The sequence below is a fragment of the Cetorhinus maximus genome, chromosome 32 (assembly GCF_964194155.1).
Source record: "Cetorhinus maximus chromosome 32, sCetMax3.hap1.1, whole genome shotgun sequence".
Taxonomy (NCBI): domain Eukaryota; kingdom Metazoa; phylum Chordata; class Chondrichthyes; order Lamniformes; family Cetorhinidae; genus Cetorhinus; species Cetorhinus maximus.
The window spans coordinates 431,741-451,945 of NC_135910.1; the positions used below are offsets into that span (position 1 = coordinate 431,741).

The 20,205-nt window shown below is 47.2% G+C and overlaps 1 protein-coding gene across 1 annotated transcript in view; it reads left to right on the plus strand.

The window, feature by feature from the left end:
* Positions 1-20,205, plus strand: part of LOC144671325 (uncharacterized) — a 79,350-nt gene that overhangs the window by 30,768 nt on the left and 28,377 nt on the right. The window contains exon 2 of the mRNA XM_078533151.1: positions 16,669-16,927. Coding sequence (XP_078389277.1) covers positions 16,669-16,927 — 259 coding nt within the window. The remainder of the gene's footprint in view (positions 1-16,668; positions 16,928-20,205) is intronic.

Consider the following 20,205-nt stretch of genomic DNA (forward strand, 5'->3'; position numbering starts at 1 on the left):
ACCAGTTCCCCAGACATGTGCAGTCTTTGGCGACACTGGTTCTCAGTCACCTGCAGAAATGACAGGGGGCGTTGATAGACCCTGGGTCTAATGAGGTGCCCATGAGCGACGGCTCACCATATCTCTTCAGCTGTGTGCACAACAGGCGCGCCACCCCTTCATCATGAGTGAGGTGCTCCTCCATTTGGTGAGCCAGGCACCTCCACTGCTCCGATCTTCTTCTTCCCTGTTCCCTGTAAACCATGAGGCATTCGCTAAATCAGCAGGCCCCATGGTCCTAATGTTCTGCTCCTGTAGGTTCCAAGAGGGAGACGTGTGGGTTAGCATTGGTATGCTAAGAACCTCTCTTGGTTAAGTCTGAAGGCCCCTTCACACATGCAGGAGAGTGCTGGCCACCACTTGGATGGCCAGTGTGTAGTGTGCTCATTGGCTGTCTGAAACCCCGCCCACCTCTGCTCCAATCCACTTGACCGATTGGCGGCAGCTTCAGCCATTGGACTGGATGCTGTGCTCTCAGCTCGGGCGCAGGTATTCTCCTAACCCGCACTGCAAGGCTGCCCTGTTGGCTTAAGCCATGATGGATGCTGGTCCAAACCTGATTAAATACTTTGCAAGGGCGCTGAGCGCCTCCACCAGTGACTCCACCATGGTCACCTTTCGCAAATGGATTGTACAACTAGCCCAGTCAGCCAATTGCTCTGCTGCCCCCTAAAATGCACATTATTTTGCAGCCTGCGCCCAATGGGTGAAAGATTTTGGAGCATTTGGTGGCACTTTCATGCTTTTGCATTGCTTGAGTGGACAGAAAAGCTTCAGAGGCCGGACTCCAAGTGTGTCAATGGAGCTGCAGCTGGACGGTCTCAGCTGTGGAAGGATGCTCACTTTCGACCAGCTCTTTCAAGTGCGTGGCCACTCCCCTCACCATGCGCATCCCCCCCCGCCCCGGTCTCCCCACCCCCACAGCATGTGCCCGAGTATTTCCTTCAGTCTGTTCAAAAAGGGGTGCAAGGATATAGCTAGCAACTACAGACCAGTCAGTTTGACTTCAGTGGTAGGGAAACTTCTGGAAACTATCGTATGGGATAAAATCAGTAATCACTGAGACAAGTGCAGGATAACTAAGGAAAGGCAGCATGGATTCATTCAGGGAAAATCATGTTTAATCAAACTGCTGGTGTTTTTTCAGGAGGTAACAGAGAAAGTTGGTAAAGGAAACACTGTTGATGTGGTGTATATGGATTTTCAAAAGGCATTTGATACAGTGCCACACAACAGACTTGTGAGCAAAATTCTAACTCATGGAATAAAAGGGGAAGTAGCCACTTGGATAAGAAATTAGCTGAGTGACAGGAAACAGAGAATAGTGATAAATGGTTGTTTTTCAGATTGGAGGGAGGTTTGTAGTGGAGTTCCACAGGGGTCAGTGTTGGGACCTTTGCTCTTCCTGATACATATTAATGACCTGGACTGTGGTGTGCAGGGCATGATTTCAAAATTTTCAGATGATATGAAGATTGGAAATGTTGTCAACTGTGATGGGGATAGTCTTGAACTTCAAAAGGACATAAATATGTTGGTGGATTGGGCAGACAAGTGGCAGATGAAGTTCAATGCAGAGAAGTCTGAGGTGATTCATTTTGGCAGGAAAAATATGGTGAGACAGAATAAAATAAAGGGAGAGTCTCTAAAGGAGGTGCAGGAGGGCCTCGGTGTATACATACATAGGTCATTGAAGATGGCAGGGCATGTGGAGAGAGCTGTTAATAAAGCATATAGTATCTTAGGCTTTATTAATAAGGGCATTGAGTACAAGAGTAAGGAGGTCATGTTGAACTTTTATAAGACACTAGTTAGGCCTCACCTGGAGCTCTGTGTCCAGTTCTGGGTGCCATACTTGAGGAAGGATGTGAAGCATTGGAGAGAGTACAGAAGAGGTTCACAAGAATGATTCCAGGGATAAAGAACTGTAGCTATGAGTATAGATTGGAGAGGTTGGGACTCTTTTTCTTGGATAGAAGAAGGCTGAGAATAGACTTGATAGAGGCATTCAAGATCCTGAGGGGCATGGACAGGGTAAATGGTGAGAAACTGTTCCCACTCAAGAGAACATCAAGAACTAGAGGGCACAGATTCAAAATAATTGACAAAAGGAGTAAATGTGATGTGAGGAAAAATGTTTTCACCCAGAGGGTGGTTGGAGTCTGGAACAAACTTCCTGAGAGGCTGGTGGTGGCAGGTTTGATCGAGGTATTCAAAAGGGAATCGGATTGCTATCTGAAAAGAAAGAATGTGCAGGGTTACGGGGATAAGGCAGGGAAGTGGGACTAGGTGGAATACTCTTTCAGGGAGCCAGTGCAGATTCAATGGGCCGAATGGATTCCTTCTGCATTGTAAAGATACTGTGATACTGTCTGTGCTGCCTTGCCCCCAGCCACCACCAGCCCCCCACGCCCCACCGGAATGTGCTTGAGGATTATCTGCAGTTTGTCTGCCTTTACAACGTAAAACCAATTTTTGACCTTCTCGCCATATTGTCCGCCACCCCCCCCTCCCACCAACCCTCTCCGCCACCCCTGCCTGTCATGACGCCTGACGCTAACGGGGCTGGAAAAGTTTGGCTATAGTCTTTAAACTATGCAGGTCCCTTAATGGTTCATGCGCGCATTGCCATTGGCTGCACATCTGGGTGATGTTTCTTGCCCGGAGAGTGTCATTGCCATGGCACTTGTTGCCTTGATGACTAGTGTTGTTCCACTGCAGTTGTTGTGGACAGATGAGCCTCTGGGATTGATGGTAGCTCTGTACTCAGGACAGCTGGTGAGATTCCTTCTCCCTGACTGGCTGATTGTAGTGAAGGAGCAGCTTTGCTTGGTATATGCTTCGTATATGCCTGCAGTTGCACCTGTATATCTGGTTCTTTCAACTCCCACTTTGAGTTGTGGAATTGTGGGTCATTCTTTCCTCCCGGAACCTTTGTCCCTGAAATTTGTTTGCTCAGATCTCGCTCAGCTTGATTCATTGAAGACTTCAGTTTACCGTACATTTCCAAAGCTATAGGCTCTGCTGGAATCTTGCCCTTCAACTCTTCCTGTTCAGCTCTGCTGTGAACATTTTCCTGTAGAACATGTACCTTCAGCTCTTGCATTTCATTGCACTGACATGATCGACAACCATCTTGTGGGTATCTTACATATTGTCTCTCTTACTCTGGAATCTTTTGTTTCCTTTCTCTGTTGGCATGTTTAGGGCTTTAGACTTGCTTCAGCTGAGATGAGTGGTCATTGCATCCCACCTATGATCTGCAACTCCAGATCTTCCTTCTTGCTATCGCACTGAGTTGTCAGACTAATTTGTCCTCTTGGTCTAAGTATCGTGCCATTATATAGCCTCAGTCCTACTTTTGAGAGCTTCATTTTCAGATTACCATGCTGAGTCACTTCACACAGATCTGTGAAGGTCATTATGTTGTATGATGCACTAGTGTCTATTTGGCATTTCTTGTTTCCTCTGTGGTCACCATGGTAACAGTCACAAACCATTTGTCACCTATAGACTTGACTGAACCAACCTGTTGTATCCTGTGTAGTTCTTCATCAGAGTCGTCTGCTGATATCACTCCAGTGGCCATCTGTATGGGTTTGTTTTTCATTTTTCTGGTCAAACACTTGTATGAAAAATTATTTTGCTTCTTGCAGTTAAAACACTGCTTTTCCCATGCTGGCAATCCTTCCTTTCCCATGCTGGCAATCCTTCCTTTCCCATGCTGGCAATCCTTCCTTTCCCATGCTGGCAATCCTTCCTTTCCCATGCTGGCAATCCTTCCTTTCCCATGCTGGCAATCCTTCCTTTCCCATGCTGGCAATCCTTCCTTTCCCATGCTGGCAATCCTTCTTTTCCCATGCATGATATTATCCACAGCATTTGCATCCTGTCCTTTGACTGCGATTGCTCAGCTCTCTTGGCCTGGGCTGTCTCCCAGCACAATGCCTCGCAGCCATGTGGTCTGCTCTGCCATGGATATGCTCAAGCTGACGTTTCACAACTTCCATGTTTCAACACAACGTCTATCGCTTTCATTAGCGTCAGTTTCTCATCTTTTAGTAGACTTGCTCTCACCAAGGGATTTCTCACACCTAAGACTAATCAATCTTTAATCAGATCATCTTTTAGCTGTCCAAATTCACATGAATCTGCTAGCTGCGTTACTGCTGTGGCATACTGTTCAATGGTCTCATTTTCACTTTGAACTCTAGTGTTGAATACATAACGTTCATATGTAACATTCACTGAGGGTTCAAAATGTGTGTTCCAGGCTTTCAAAATCTCTGGCCTCCTTTATCTTTGCTCGTCTGTTAGATTTAGGGCAGTATATGTTTTGTAGCAGTCCTTCCCCAACAGTGTTAACAGTGTGATGTCAGGAAGAAATAATAATGTTATTGGAATTTATTGTAAAATAGTGGTATCTGTGTCTACGTGTGTATGTGTGTGAGAGTTAACTGGATTAAAGGCAGCTGGTCTGAAGGCTCTGATGTATTAGAAGATAAGCTGGGTTTGAAACGTTAAGTAGGTAAACATGGGGAAAGTTTAGAATGTAAGGTGTAAAAGGACATTTGCATTTTTAAATCAACTAGACTAGCTTGAATTCAAAAGAGGGAGTGAAATATTACCAGTAGAAGTTAAGAAACGGTGTGTTTATTTTTCCCAGATTACTGGCAAAATTGGTACCATAATAATTTTTTATGATCAGGGAGGTAAAGTCCAAAGACAGTGAAACAATGGGAATTTGCATTCAAAGGGTTAAAAATGTATAAAGGAGAGAAGGCTGTGTGTAAAGGCAGGCATTTTAAGATCTAACAAGTGTGAAACACCTTCAGCATCTAAGCCTCTAGCTGCTGCCTACAAAGAACTGAAGTTAAGGAAGCTCACTTTGAATTGGATTGTTCAGGGTATCATGTTTCTTTGTCTGGGTCTTTTAAAATCTGTGTGTCTCACTGTTGCCTTAATGGAGGTGTAACTGGGAGACAGATTAATTAGGGGATTTAGAATTTATTACAGTAGTAATTTGTAGACATATGTATGTGCTTAAATCATTTCTCTTATTATTAAATGTTTAATTTAGTTTTGTAAAAACCTATAAGGCCTTATTACTACTGAATTCACAGCCTGCATCTCGAAACATACAAATTGCAAAAATAGTGTGGCAGTTGTCATAAGTTTCCTTCTGGGATTTGAACAACTCAGCATTTACCATTGGCTATGCCATAACAGTGGCTACTCTTATTGGTTAAGGCTTGCTAATTAAATCTGTTGCAATCCCATAGTTTTGCCATTGTAAGTGGAAAAACTGCCAGTTTTGCCATGCATACACAGAATGCAGAAGAGGCCCTTCAGCCCATCGAGTCTGCACTGACACATGAGAAACACCTGACCTACCTACCTAATCCCATTTACCAGCACTTGGTCCATAGCCTTGATCACCTTGATCACCATCCAATGTTACTGGAGAAGGGATTAGAAAATTTACTGCAGCCATTTGTTTCTCACTCAGTATTTGCTTGCAGCCTTTGTCCTTTTCAGAAGCTTTTTTGCAGATGTGCACTGTGTTTCTGTGTGCCTTTCCGAGCTGTGTCTTCTCTCTGCAGCCAGTAATTCACTTGCAGTCTTTGTCTGTTTTTCCTTTGTCCTTTTTCTGCAGCTTAGTTCTTTACTTTTTTTCCTATTTTTAGTAGCTTTCTGCAGATTTGAACCTTTCTGTGTTCCTGGGTTCTCAATGTCTTCTCTGCATCCAAGGTTCAAGAATCTATTTTTCATCACTTTTGGACACCATGTTTCATGTATAAAGACAGCAATCTTAATTAGCGTCTGTCTCAGTGAGAGCCTTTACTAAACTAGTTAGAAATGGAAGCCTACAGCGCTTGCCTCACGGCAGAGTTACATAACTATGACAAGACAGGTAGTTCGCCAGTAGTACACTTAGTAAGATTGCATTTCCAAAACCTAAACACAAAAAGATATGAGCCCAGATGGAGATGTGAAGATGTGTGTGAGAGAGTGGGTGGTGATGTGTGTGAGATCCCTGTGGAGTGTCATGTTGTGAATGTCTGATGAGCTTGTGACTGTGTGAGTTGAGAATGATGAGATGGTTGATTTATCCTGGCAGAACGGCTGAGATCATTCATCCTCTTTCTGCATTGGATGGCTAACCTCTTCTGTGCGGCGTTAGCCAGAGTGCTGAGGTTGATGGACCTCGTCCAGCCATAACAGGGTAGAGGACATCCCAGCAGGCCTCGATAGTGTCCAGCAGGTGGCCCAGCGAGACGTTACTACATTTTGACGAGTATGTTTCATCCCTTTGGGAGCTCTGTCTTCTGTGGGGCAGGTCCTGGGCAGCAGAGATTGAGTGGGCTGTGCGTGGGTGCGGTTTCAATATGGCGCCCGGAACAATGATCTGCTGAGGCCACAGTGGGGGGCAAATCAGAGGCCACCGGCCTGCGATCCGACATGTTTCCTGCTGATGCATAATTAATGAGGCGGGGAGTGAACAAGATGGCGCGGAAACCCACCATTGCGCCCGGTGGGAAAAACGCCGGTTTTCCTGTCGGCTACTGTACTTAGAGAGTGGAGGGGAAAACCCCACCCATAGTCACTGTTGTAATGTAGGAACCACAGCAGCCAGTGCCACACAGCAAACTCCACAACCTTGATATGATAATAACCATGTCACTTGTTCAGAGTTGGTTAAGGGTTAAATGTTGGCCAGAGCACCAGTAAAACCCCCATGCTGTTCTCCGACTATTCCCACAGGATCCAGGTGACAGACCAGACAAGGGCTGGGATTCCGTGCCCGTTGGTGTCAGGCATGTCCGGTGGTGGGAGACAATGTGGCGCGATCGGTTTCATGACGGCGTGAAACCAGTTTGCGATCGTCCTCTCGGCCCGCTTCCCACCATTGGACATTGGGAACCTCATTGTAATACATCTGCATATCATTATTAGGCCATCCTGCCGGAATCGCCCCCTCCTGCTGCACTGTCCATTATCGTTGGCAGAAAAGCTCGCCGACGGGTTTCACTACAGCACATAAAAGTCGTGCAATTGGTGGGCTGCACTTTCAGGGGAATTCGGAGGTGAGTACACAGCAACGATGTGCAGCTCCCTCCAGGGTCGCCTATTGGACTTCAAGCTTGAGGAGCGTTGCGGGGAGGGGGGGTCAAAGGCAGCCCTGCCATTGAGGCGACTTGCGGCAGGGGACAGGGCAAGGTCAGCCCTGCCGTTCAGGTGAATTGTGGGGGCGGGGGGGGGCAAGGGCTGCCCTGTGATTGAGGCAACTTGTTGATGGGGGAGGGGGGGAGGTGCTGGGGGTGGGGCAAGGGCTGCCTTGTGGTTGAATATAGCGCACAAGCATTTTGGGTGGGGGTGGGGGTGGACGATGGAAGCATTAGGGAAACCTGTATAAAGTGACATTCCTCTGCAGCTGAGCAAGTTCGGGTGCAGCCACATTCACATGATTGGAGTCGGGCCTCTAGCTTCTCTGCCCACTCAAGCAACGCAGGGGTAGCAAAGTGCCACCAACTGCTCCAAAGCATTTCACCCCCTCCCCCGCCGATACAGAACCGCAAAGCCATGAGTCTTTTAGTTGATTGCAGAACAGCTGGATGACTGCACATGTTGTCCAATCTCCTCACTAAAGCTGCCCGTGGAGCAGTCACCACTGGAGGTGCTCACAGCCCCTTTCAATATCAGCAATGTCCCTCACGGTTCAAGCTAACAGGGCAGCCTGGCAGCATGGGTTAGGAGAATGCCTTCACCTGAGCTGAGAGCACAGCGTGCCGTCCAGTGCGCAAAGCTGCCGCTGATTGGTCGGGTGGAGTGGGGCGGAGGTGGGTGGGTTTCGGGCAGCCATGCATCTCGGGCCATTCAAGTGGTGGCCAGCGCTCTCTGGGAAGCATTAAGGAGCCTTCACACTTAAGCAGGACAGGTTCTTAGCACATCCATGCTAACCACTCTCTCTCTTTCATCCTGCAGGAGGAGTACATCAGGATCATGGAGCCTGGTGAACTAGCTGTGTGCCTGATGGCCTACAGGGCACGAAGACGATGGAGGAGAAAGTGACTGAGGCTCCTAGCTCCAAAGAGGCAGGAGCAGCAACCTCAGGAAGGAGAGGCGACTGGGGCTCCTGCACACGCTGCCAAAGAGCCACAGCATCACTGTTTGGTGCCCAGCGACACCCAGGGTCTATAGACGCTGCTTTTGTTTCCTGCAGATGACCACGAACCAGAATTGCCGAAGACTGCGCATGTCTAGGGAACTGGTCACTCACATCTGCCAGCTACTGCAGGATTTGGCGCCATGGGGACATGGAGGGCATCCACTGCCAGTGGCTGTGAAAGTGACCACAGTGCTCAATTTCTATGCCAGCAGCTCCTTTCAGGGCTCCACAGGTGGCCTCTGTTGAATCTCACAAGTTTTTGCCCACAAATGCATCCATGAGGTCACAGATACCATCGTTGCAAGGGCTCATAACTTTGTGCATTTCGCCTGGGACCAGGACAAGCAGGATGCAAGAGCGTAAAAACAAAAAGCTACTGCGGATGCTGGAAATCCAAAACAAAAACAGAATTACCTGGAAAAACTCAGCAGGTCTGGCAGCATTGGTGGAGAAGGAAAGAGTTGACATTTCGAGTCTTCATGACCCTTCAACAGAACTGACTGACTTCTCCGCCGATGCTGCCAGACCTGCTGAGTTTTTCCAGGTAATTCTGTTTTTGTTTAGGGTGCAAGAGCGACTGGATTCGCACAGATCTTGGGTTTCCCACAGGTGCAGGGTGTGATCGACTGCATTCACGTGGCGCTCAGATCTCCATTGTAACACATAGTGAACTACATCAACCATGAGGGATTCCACTTGTTAAATGTGCAGCTGGTGTGCAACCACCAGAAACACATCCTGCAGGTCTGCGCATGGTTCCCAGGGAGTTTTTTTACGACTCCTACATCCTCAGTCGGTCACAGATTCCTGAAGTCTTCCACGCTCTACAGAAGCTTCAGAGGTGGCTCCTTGGAGACAAGGGTAGGGCTGTGGCTGATGACACCCATGTAGCGGCCTCAGGCTGCAGCAGAGCGATGGTATAACGAGGCTCACACTGCAGCTCGCAACTTGGCAGAGCAGACCATCAGGATGCTGAAGATGAGGTTCCAGTGCCTGGACCGGTCTGTTGGAGCCCTGCCATACAGTCCGCAGAGGGTGTCACACATCGTTGTCGTCTGCAGCGCCCCTTACAACCTGGCACTCCAACGGGGAGACAAACTGGCTGAAGAGCTGGAGGTCTCCTCTAATGAGAAGGGCACCGATGGGGATGAGGGTGAGGAGGTCCTCGAAGCGACAGTGACGGCGGTGAGGCCTTCGCACTGGCCAGGCGAAGCAGGTCCACTTAGGAGGCCTTCATAGCTGCTAGATTTGTGGAGGATGATGACGATATGCAGTGAGGAGACCCCATAGATCCTCACATTGCATCTGTGAACTCTTGATTCCAATCTGGCTTACAACATCATTAATACCCTCTGTGAGAATGCTCCTGTCATGGCTACGCAGTGGAGGCCCTAACAGTCGCTTGACTGCAGGATGATGACAACATGCAGTGAGGACACTCCATAGATCTTCACACAGTCTTTGAGAATATATGACTCTCGTCTGGCCGAGGGCAGCCATGAAACTTTAGAAGCATCTGATCCTTTGTCCACCTTCAGCATTTGAGCCCTTCAGGAGCACAGCATCACTGGTCACAGTTACTGAAGAGATGGGGGCCAGCCCCACCTTAAAGGTGCTGAGAGCACACAGAGAGAATGAGGGAACTCTGTGGCACCTGCTCACTACATTCTGGCAGCAATGACAAGCACCATCGAGGTTAAGACATCAGTAATGTGTCCAGGGAGTGTGAGGCCGAACCATCACTTTGGTCTGAAGGCTGCACAGGGAAGAGGCCCTGGACTGAGACTTTACCTTGTGCAGAAAGGTTTCACATCTGAGTGACATGAACACTGCTCATCAGAACAAGGAGCCATAGGCAGGGAGACATTCATGGGAATTTATTTACAATAATGAACATTATGTAAAAGTTATTAACACCCATGCTAATTCTTCTTAACTTGCCTAACCCTGCCGTTACATCTTGGTGCTTCCCGGACATCCACAGCAGAGGTGGAGGCAGCCTGCTCACTGCGATGCCCTGTCTGTGATGACCTTGGCAGGTGCCTCTGGACGGCTGACAATTGGAGAGCCCCGGCCTGCGTTCGGGGTCCTGCTGTACGGCAGTGGGGCCCTCCTTGGTCCGTGGAGGTGGAGCTGCTGAGGTCACAGGAAGACAGGATTCGGATGGGCCAGACACTCCCCGAGTCACCTGGATGGATGGCCGTGGGGTGTGCACCTGCTGATCCTCCTCCCTAGGGGTGTCCAAGCACCCCAGGCTGACTCCTTCAGGAGAAGGGGTAGCTAGAGTGAGTTCGAGCTGCCCAGCACCCCTCTCGTGTACACACTGTTGGAGGCCAACTATGGCATCAGCGATAGAGTTGAGTCCGTGCAGCTGTGCAGGAGTGACATCCTGGACCAAGGTCTCCATGGTGGCCGCCATCCTGCCTGTGTTGACCTCGATGCATTGGCATGCAGGTGCTATCACCTCAGACTGAACACAGACGGACTCCTCCATCATGCCTTGCAATCTGAGGGGTGCACCAGACACCCCTTCCTGATGTTCCCAAGCTTGTCTCTGCAGCTTCAGCAGCTGTGACATGGTTGAGTCCAGGGGCTTGTCATCTGACTCAGACTCATCGAATTTCGGGCCTCCAGCAATCCCCTGGACACCAGAGAAATCCCTGCCGCTGCCTGCTGTGGATCAGACAGTGCGATGTGCTCACCAGATTGTGATCCCAAGGCTATTCTTAGGCTAAGTCCCACCGAGGTGTGTGTCTCTGAGCTGGTGGAGGGTGTGGGTGAGTGCTTTGACGGGACTTCAAGGAGTGTGCCTTCAGATTCCTCTTCAGAGGTTTCTTCGGGGCTTGATTGGAGGCCCTGGATCATGGACTCCATCAGCTTTTTCACAGATGTACCTGCAGAAGCAGTGGGAGATAATTGGTGCTTGGCAGTGGCCTGTGAAAGAGGACACATCACTCACAACGTGGTTGTCTGATAGGCGTTGCACTGCTGGACCCTCACTTGGTAAAGCAGCGCTGACCTCACCATCAGCACAGGACCAGTCCAGATCTTCGCTGGCCAGGTGGATGGCTGTTTTCAAAGTCCGTGAGGACCTTGAATTCAGGCATTCCTCCACTGGTCTGCGACCTCTCTCTTTTGTTGTGTGCCAACTTGTCCTGCATGAATAGAGATGGAGAAAGTGGAAGCAGGATGCTTGCCAGGCCAGATGACAAGTATGCCTGGCACGTGTGGGTGGTGAGTGGTCCCATGGATATGATGAAGACAATGATGGTGAGTGTGAGAGAGTGAATGGTGATGTTCTTTGAACAGGCAGTGAGTTAGGATGTCTGATGGGTTTGTGTGAATTGAGATTGATGAGAAGAGTGACTTACCCTGGTGGGACAGAGGAGATCATTCATCCTCTTGTGGCACTGGGTGGCTGTCCTCTTTTGAAGGGCATTGGCACTGACAACCGCTGCTACCACCTCCCATCATGGTTGGTCATGCTGCTGCCCATCCTGCAGCCACAGCAGGGGTAGAGGACATCCCGGCGGGCCTCCACGGCATCCAAAAGGCATTCAAGTGACGCATCGCTGAACACTGGGGCTGCAGTCCTATTGCCTTTCATGGACATAGACTTGTAGACGTTTACAGCACAGAAGTAGGCCATTCGGCCCATCATGCCCACACCAGTCAACAAAGATCTGACTGCACTAATCCCATTTTCCAGTGTTTGGCCTGTTGCCCTGGAGGCTTTGGCAACACAAGTGATGATCTAAATACTTCTTAAATGTTACGAGAGTCTCTGACTCAACCACCCTTTCAGCCAGTGAGTTTCAGATTCTCACCACCCTCCGGATGAAAATATTTCTCCTCAACTCCCCTCTTAGCCTTCTACCTCTTACCTTACATCTATACCCCCGGTTATTGACCCCCCTACTAATAGAAGAAAGTACCTTCCTATCCACCCTGTCTATGCCCCTCATAATCTTATACACCTCTATCAGGTCCCCTCTCAACCTTTGCTGCTCCAAGGAAAACAACCCCAGCCTATCCAATCTTTCCTCTTAGCTCAGGCCCTCCAGCCCAGGCAGCATCCTGGTAAATCTCCTCTGAACCCTCTCCTGTGTAATTACATCCTTCCTATAATGTAATGACCAGAACTGCACACAGTACTCCAGTTGTGGCCTAACCAGTGTTTTACACAGTTCCAGCATCACCTCCCTGCTCTTGTATTCGGTGCCTCGGCTAATAAAGGCAAGTATCCCATATGCCTTCTTAACCACCTTATCTACCTGCCCTGCTACCTTCAGGGATCTGTGGATATGCACACCAAGGTCCCTCTGATGTTCAGTGCTTTCTAGGTCCTACCCTTCATAGTGTAATCCCTTGCCTTGTTAGCCCTCCCCAAGTGTATTACCTCACACTTTTCAGGGTTGAATTCCATTTGCCACTGCTCTGCCCATTGATATCCTCCTGCAGTTTACGGCTATCTTCCTCACTATTTACCACCTAACAATTTTCGTGTCATCCGCAAACTTCTTGGTCATACCCCCTACATTTAAGTCCAAATCATTTATGTTCACTACAAACAGCAAGGGCAGAACCCCACTGGAAACTGATGTCCAGTCACAGAAACATCCCTTTACCATCACCCTCTGCTTCTTGCCTCTCAGCCAATTTTGGATCCAACGTGACATTTTGCCTTGGGTCCCATGGGCTCTTACTTTCTTGACCAGTCTGCCAAGAGGGACCTTATCAAAAGCCTTGTTAATTCCATGTAGACCACATCAAATGCATTACCCTCATCAAAACTCTTGGTTTCGATCAAATCAAATCAAATCAATCAAATCAAAAATTCGATCAAATTTGTCAAACACGATCTTCCCTTAACAAATCCATGCTGACTATCCCTGATTAATCCATGCCTCTCCAAGTGCAGGTATATTCTCAGAATTCTTTCTAGTAACTTCTCCAGCATGGGACATAAGTTCAAGGTGAGGGGCAGGAGGTTTATGGGGGATGTGAGGAAAAACCTTTTTACCCAGAGGGCGGTGACGGTCTGGAATGCGCTGCCTGGGAGGGTGGTGGAGGCGGGTTGCCTCACATCCTTTAAAAAGTACCCGGATGAGCACTTGGCACGTCATAACATTCAAGGCTATGGGCCAAGTGCTGGTAAATGGGATTAGGTAGGTAGGTCAGGTGCTTCTCACAGGTCGGTGCAGACTCGATGGGCTGAAGGGCCTCTTCTGCACTGTGTGATTCTGTGATGGAGGTTAGGCTGATTGACCTGTAATTTCCTCGACTATCCCTTCCCCTGTTTTTTAATAATGGGACAACGTTAGCAGTCCTCCAGTCCTCTGGCACCTCACTGTGGCCAGAGAGGATTTGAAAATTACTGCCAGGGCCCCTGATATCGCTTCCCTTGCCTCTCTCAACAGCCAGGGATACATCTCATCCGGGCCTACGGATTTATCCACTTTTAAGGCCACTAAACCTGCCAGTACCTCCTCTCTCTCTATGTTAATTTCCTCTAATGTTTCACAGTCCTCCACCCTGATGTCTATACCTGTGTTGTCCTTTTCTGTGAAAAGTATTCATTAAGGACTGTACCCACGTCTTCCGTGTCCACACACAGATTACCTCTATGTTCCTTAATTGGCCCTACTCTTTCCCTAGTTATTCTCTCACTCTTTATATATTTAAAAAAAACCCTTTGGGTTTTCCTTTATTCTACCCACCGATGTTTTCTCATGCACTCTCTTAGCTTTCCTAATTTCCTGTTTAAGCTCCCCCTGCATTTTTATACTCCTCTAGGGACTCTGCCATATTGAGCCCTCGGTATCTGCCATAAGCTTCTCTTTTCTTCTTAATCCTAACCATTATATCCCTTGACATCAAGGGTTCTCTGGACTTGTTCTTTACGGGAATATATTTGCCCTGTACTCTCGCTATCTCCTCCTTGAATGCCTCCCACTGCTCTGACACACTTTTATCTGCAAGTTGCTGCTGCCAGTCCACTTGTGTCAAATTGTATCTTATCTTAGTAAAATTAGCCTTTCCCCAGTTTAGAACTTTTATTCCTGGCCCAAACTTATCCTTTTCCATAACTATCCTCAATCTAACTGTGTTATGGTCACAATCTCCAAAATGCTCCCCTGCTGATGCGCCTTCTACCTGCCTGGGCTCATTTCCGAATATTAGGTCCAGAACTGCCCCCTCCCTTGTTGGACTTTCTACGTACTGACTAAAACAGTTCTCCTGGATGCAACTTAAGAATTTTGCTCCCTCCCTGCCCTGCACATTAAAACTATCCCAGTTAATATTTGGGTGGTTAAAATCCCCGACTATTACTGCCTTATGATTCTTACAGTTCTCTGAAATTTGGTTACATATTTGATCCTCTATCTCTCCGTTTGGGGGCCTATAGTAAACACCCAACAGCGTGTTTGCCCCTTTTGTGTTTTTTACTTCTACCCATATGGCCTCATTTGCTGATCCTTCCAAGATATCATCCCTCCTCACTGCTAGAATTGATTCTTTGATCAATATCGCGACCCCCCTCCTCTTCTATCCCCCTCTCTATCTCATCTGAATACTCTAGAACCAGGAATGTTGAGCTGCCAATCTTCCCTGCAGCAGTTGTGGGCTGGAAGCACTGAGATGTGTGCGGGCAGCTGGATTTTACATATGGCACCCGGAGTGATGCAGCAGTGAGGTGATGGCGGGTGTGTGAATGAGAGCCCACCCGTCATGGAAACAGCGTATTTTCCGGGAATGGATAAATAATGTGGCAGGTTTGGAGCAATACAGCGTGAAAACCCGCCATTGCGGCCAGCGGGTAAAACATCTTTTTACCCGCCCACTACCGCACTTAGTGCAAATCTGGGACAATTCCACCTAAGGTCTCTGTTTTACATTTCATCAAAAAGGCAACATCTCCGTTGATGCAGGAGACAATGTCAGCCCTAGGTTTAGGTGCTCAAGTTTCCAGCCTGGAACTCAAAGGCCAGACTGCTTCCCACTGAGTCACAGCTGAGACCTGAGAGCTGCTGGTCACTGTGCCTTCGAGCATTATGTGGATCGCATATGTAGAGTAGAAACTCACCAAGGTTCCTTAGACAGCACCTTGCAAACCCACGACCACTACCATCGAGAAGTACAAGGGCAGCAGATGGATGGGAACACCACCACCTGGATGTTCCCCTCCAAGCCACTCAGTATCCTGACTTGGAAATATATGTCGCTGGGTCAGATCCTGAAACTCCCTCCCTAACAGCACTGTGGGTGTACTTACACCACATGGCCTGCAGCTCACCACCACCTTCTCAAAGGCAATAAGTGATGGTCAATAAATGCTTCCCTAGCTAGTGATGCCCACATCCCTTGAATGTATTAAAAAAAACGCCCTTTATTTCCTAGAGTGACAGCTGTCTCACGGACAGGGGCAATTGCTATGAACTAACTTGATTAGCAGTAAGCTTATTAGGGAGATGGCATGAGTTAACTTTAACCCACCTGACTTTAAAATGGATCCAGATTCCTTGACTTGGGTTCAGGAAGGACAAGTTTAAGTTGACAGTTGAAATACTGAGTCATGAGGACAAGATGTCTGAACGGAAGAGCAGACTTCGCAGTCAGCAGAATCTGTCCTGCTAGTAATAAGGCATTCAAGGGCCATAATATCCATTTCTATTCAGTTCATGCTGAGCACATCCTGTGTGAGAATTCTTTGCAGTATGTCAGACAACAGACCCCATCTGATTCCCATCTGTTATAATTGGAATACACTCTGCTGTCTGTTAGTCTGTGGATCAGTGGGTAGCACTTGCCTCTGAGTCAATAGGTTGTGGTTTGAAGTCCAAAGCTCTACTCCAGAGCAAAAACAGAAACAGAAATACCTGGAAAAACTCAGCAGGTCTGGCAGCATCGGCGGAGGAGAGCACAGTTGACGTTTCAAGTCCTCGTGACCCTTCAACAAGGGTTATGAGGACTCGAAACGTCAACTGTGCTCTCCTCCGCCGATGCTGCCAGACCTGCTGAGTTTTTCCAGGTATTTCTGTTTCTGTTTTTGTTTTGGATTTCCAGCATCCGCAGTTTTTTGCTTTTATCTCTACTCCAGAGATTTTGCTGTCTGTAAATTGGCTGCGTTTCCTACATTAAATCAGTGACTACATTTCAAAAGTACTTCATTGACAGTAAAGCAGTTTGGGACAACCTGCCATCATGAAAGGCGCTACAGAAATGCAGAAATTTTTCTTTTAATCAGGGCCTCAATCTCAAATAACCTCTGACCCCTGAGGCATCGGTTCTCCAGAATTAGTAACGCTGTTGGTTCTACATTTATCCATGTTCAGACGATTGATTCCGCTTTTTGTCTGGGCTGATAGAGTGCCACAAGCTACTGTAGATTTTAATGTGCACGCTCAATTTTATACAACTGCAGCTTACAGTATTTTGTTCTTTTATATTAACTGCAGGTGGGTTTGTCTTCAAGCAATGGAAGGAGAAATTCTTCTTTTTATCGATGAAGGGGTCCTTGGCGATCTGCCGTGACCAGGATGCGCTGCCTGAGGCTGAAATCTCGCTCCAGAGCAGCTGTAAAGCCATCCTCAAAGGCAACCAGATCAGTGACCTGCCTCGGCTTCCCCTAGGAGCAGAGAAAGACTGCTGCTTGGCCCTGATACTCACAGAAGGCAAACTGCTCCTGTTATTGGCGGCGGACACTGAGGATTGCAGGTACATTTACAGCAAGGAGCTGCCCAACCTGAAGCCAGGGGAATGCCTGTGACCCTTGAACCCTGGTGATCTGGCCCATGTAGCCTGGCAACTCAGCACTAATTGTGTTGCCTTTTCCAATATTCCTTTAAACCAAGGGCAGTAGCAGATAAACCTATACCCAGCTGTGGCTTTTCTGCCTGCATGTTTGGTAGCTATGCTGCAAGCTCACCATTTGCTCTCAGAATGTGGGTATCGCTGGTTAGGCCTCATTTATTGTGCATCAATGTTTGGCTAAGAATGGTATTCATGGAACGAGCAACTCAGCCGAATCTGGTGTTCCCAGTTAAAAAATAAGAACTCGTATTTATATCGCACCTTTAACATTGTAAAACTACCCAGTGTTTCACTGGAGTGTTTTCAAACAAAGTTTACACTGAGCCACATAATAAGATATTAGGCTCGGTGATCAAAAGTTTGGTCAAAGTGGTAGATTCAAGGTGCTGGAAGGAGGAGAGAAGAGAGCAGGTGAGGTTCACGAAGGGAGTTCCAGGGTTCAGGGCCCAGGCAGCTGAATGGTGGAGCGATTGAAATCAGAGATCCTCTAGACATAAAGGCTAGAAAGTACTGTTGATAATAACAGCAGTTGAGCACTTGACAGATTCGTATGGTGCTCCTCCACAAACTGTTTAAAAATAATCTCGTTACCCTTTCCATTAAAATTGCACCATCCGGGACCCGTCATGACTCTCTCATTGTTCTGAAGTTCTTACTGCTTGCACTCCTCACTGGGCTGGGCCTGCCTGATGGCTTATTGACCCACCCCTTTGTTAAGCGTGAGTGCACAAGGCAGCTATTCAGCTACAGCCACCCCCATCCTGTCCTCACCTGGGGTTGGTAACCATTACACAGCTGGAGCACAAGGAGGGACCTGAATCAAATTGCCTCTCTCTAGTTACAAAGTTATTGTTAACCTGGATAATTTCAGAAAAACCTGGGGATTGAATCGATGGGTTTTCTGGATGAATGGCTGCCATGTACACTCACCCAAGATAAATGGGTGGTTAGACTACGGCTCTGAACAGTGTAGAAGAGACACACTCTGAAAATAAGGCTGTGCAGCAAAGATTCTATCAAGGTGGTTCTGATTTCTTTCGTGTGCTTAGTTTATGAAACAATGCCCTGGACAGAGATGTAACAGACCAGGACAGCACTTGAATTTCCCTGTCCCTTGCGACACTGGGCAACAGTTGGGATTCATGACCCTGGGTAATGAAGGGGAAGATAAGAATTTGGCATGGTACTTGCTTCCAGTCTGCAACAACTTGCATTTATATAGCACCAAAGCATAGATAAAATTTGACACTGAGCCACATAATGAAGGGTCAAAGGTGTATGTTTTAATGAGTGTCTTAGAAGAGGAAAGTGCCATAGAGAGGCCGAGAGATTCTGGGAGGGAAATCCAAGCTTGGGGCCCAGACAGCTGAAGGCATTTCTGTCAATGAGATGCTCAAGAGATCAGAGTGGAGGAGTACAGAAGAGGGTTGTGGGGCTGGAGGAGGGTTTCAGGATTTGGTCACTGCACTGCTGGAAAAGATACATGGGTGAACACTCTCAGGACAGCGGTGGACTCAGCTGTGCTGCCTTTCTTAATCAAATTGTCTGTCAACACTTATCACAGTTGCCATTTGGATGATGTACTGGAGGGTTAGAATTACAATATTTACAGTACAGAAACACACTATTCCACATTGTATCAGCAAATCGCTCTATTCCTTTCTCGATCAAGTACATACATAGCCTCCTCTTAAATGCATCTATACGATTCAACTCCAGTAGTCTTCGTGGTGGTAATTCCACAATCTCACCACTCTCCGAGTAAAAACATTTCTCCTGAATGCCCTATTGGATTTATTAGTGACCATCTTACATTTATGGCCCACAGTTCTGGTCTCCTCCACAAGCGAAAATATCTTCTCTACTCAACCCTATCATAATCTTAAAGACCTCTACCTGTTCACCTCTTGTCTTCTATTTTCTGGAATAAAGAGCCCCAGCCAGTTCATTCTTTCCTGATAGTTATAAACTCTCAGTTCTAATACCTTCTCCAGTGCCTCTATAACCTTTTTGTAATGTGGAGACCAGAACTGTGTGCAGTACTCCAAGTGTGGTCTAACTAAGGTTTAATGTAAGTTTATCTTAACATCTCTGCTTCTCAGTTCTAACCCTCTAGAAATGAACCCCCTTCTTTATTAGCTATTTAATGGTTTTATTAATCTATGTCAGTACTTTTCATGATTTATGATCTATAACCCCATATCTCCGGTTCGCTGACCTCAGTTAGACACTGAGGCTTTAATTTTCGCAATGATGGAGATCCTCTCCATCATTGTGAAAGTGACATGAGAGGCCAAAATCTGGAAGTCCCGGCCTCAAACATAGCACCTACCATTTTTGAGGGGGCAGGAATGGGCCCAGGTTGCGATTTGCACATGTGCACTTCATGGAGGTAGCTGCCCATATAAATCAGTAGCTGCCTCAAGTCATGTCTAATTTTGGTGACCCAGGTGTATGAAACATGACATGTATAGGTTAGACCTGGTAGGAGCAGGTCTGAACTATGTGAAGTCCTTTGGAGAGGTGGAGTATGGTCTTTGGGCACCTTTGAGGGAGGTCAAGTGAGCTTTGACAGAGGTCAGATGCCCCTTGGGAGAGGTAATGTGCCTTGGGATTGTTAAAATTAGGCATGAATATGCGTAAAAAGCACATAAACTTATTAAGTGTCAAACTGAACTGCCAAAGGCAACTTCCAAAAGCAAACGTCAAACTACTAAGACATTCATAACTCCTGTCCTTTAAATCTTTGAGAAAAATGTTTGGAGTGTTTATAAATAAATCACTGCTTGCTATTTCACTCTGTCTGTTGACATAATTCTGAGAGCTATCATTACTGGATTAGTGCTGCATGACTGATTTCACAACCTTCCGTTATCACAGTAAGGTGTCTGCCATTTTACACTTTGATTAACAAGTAGTTATAGATTCTTTGAAGCAGAACCATGAATTCAATGCTTGCTTTTATAACGGATTATGTACTTGAATGAAATGTTTGTTTTTATAAGGGATTATTAAATTGAAGGGTTGTAAATGTACTGTGAATGGGCTTTTATGAATGAGTGTCTTTTTAAATAAATTCTGCAATAGACACTTGAGACTTTATTTTATTTCATCTTGGCATGGCTCCTGAGGTCTGCCCATGGTGGATACTGGGCGAGTTGTATAGTAGGTGTAAGAGCAAT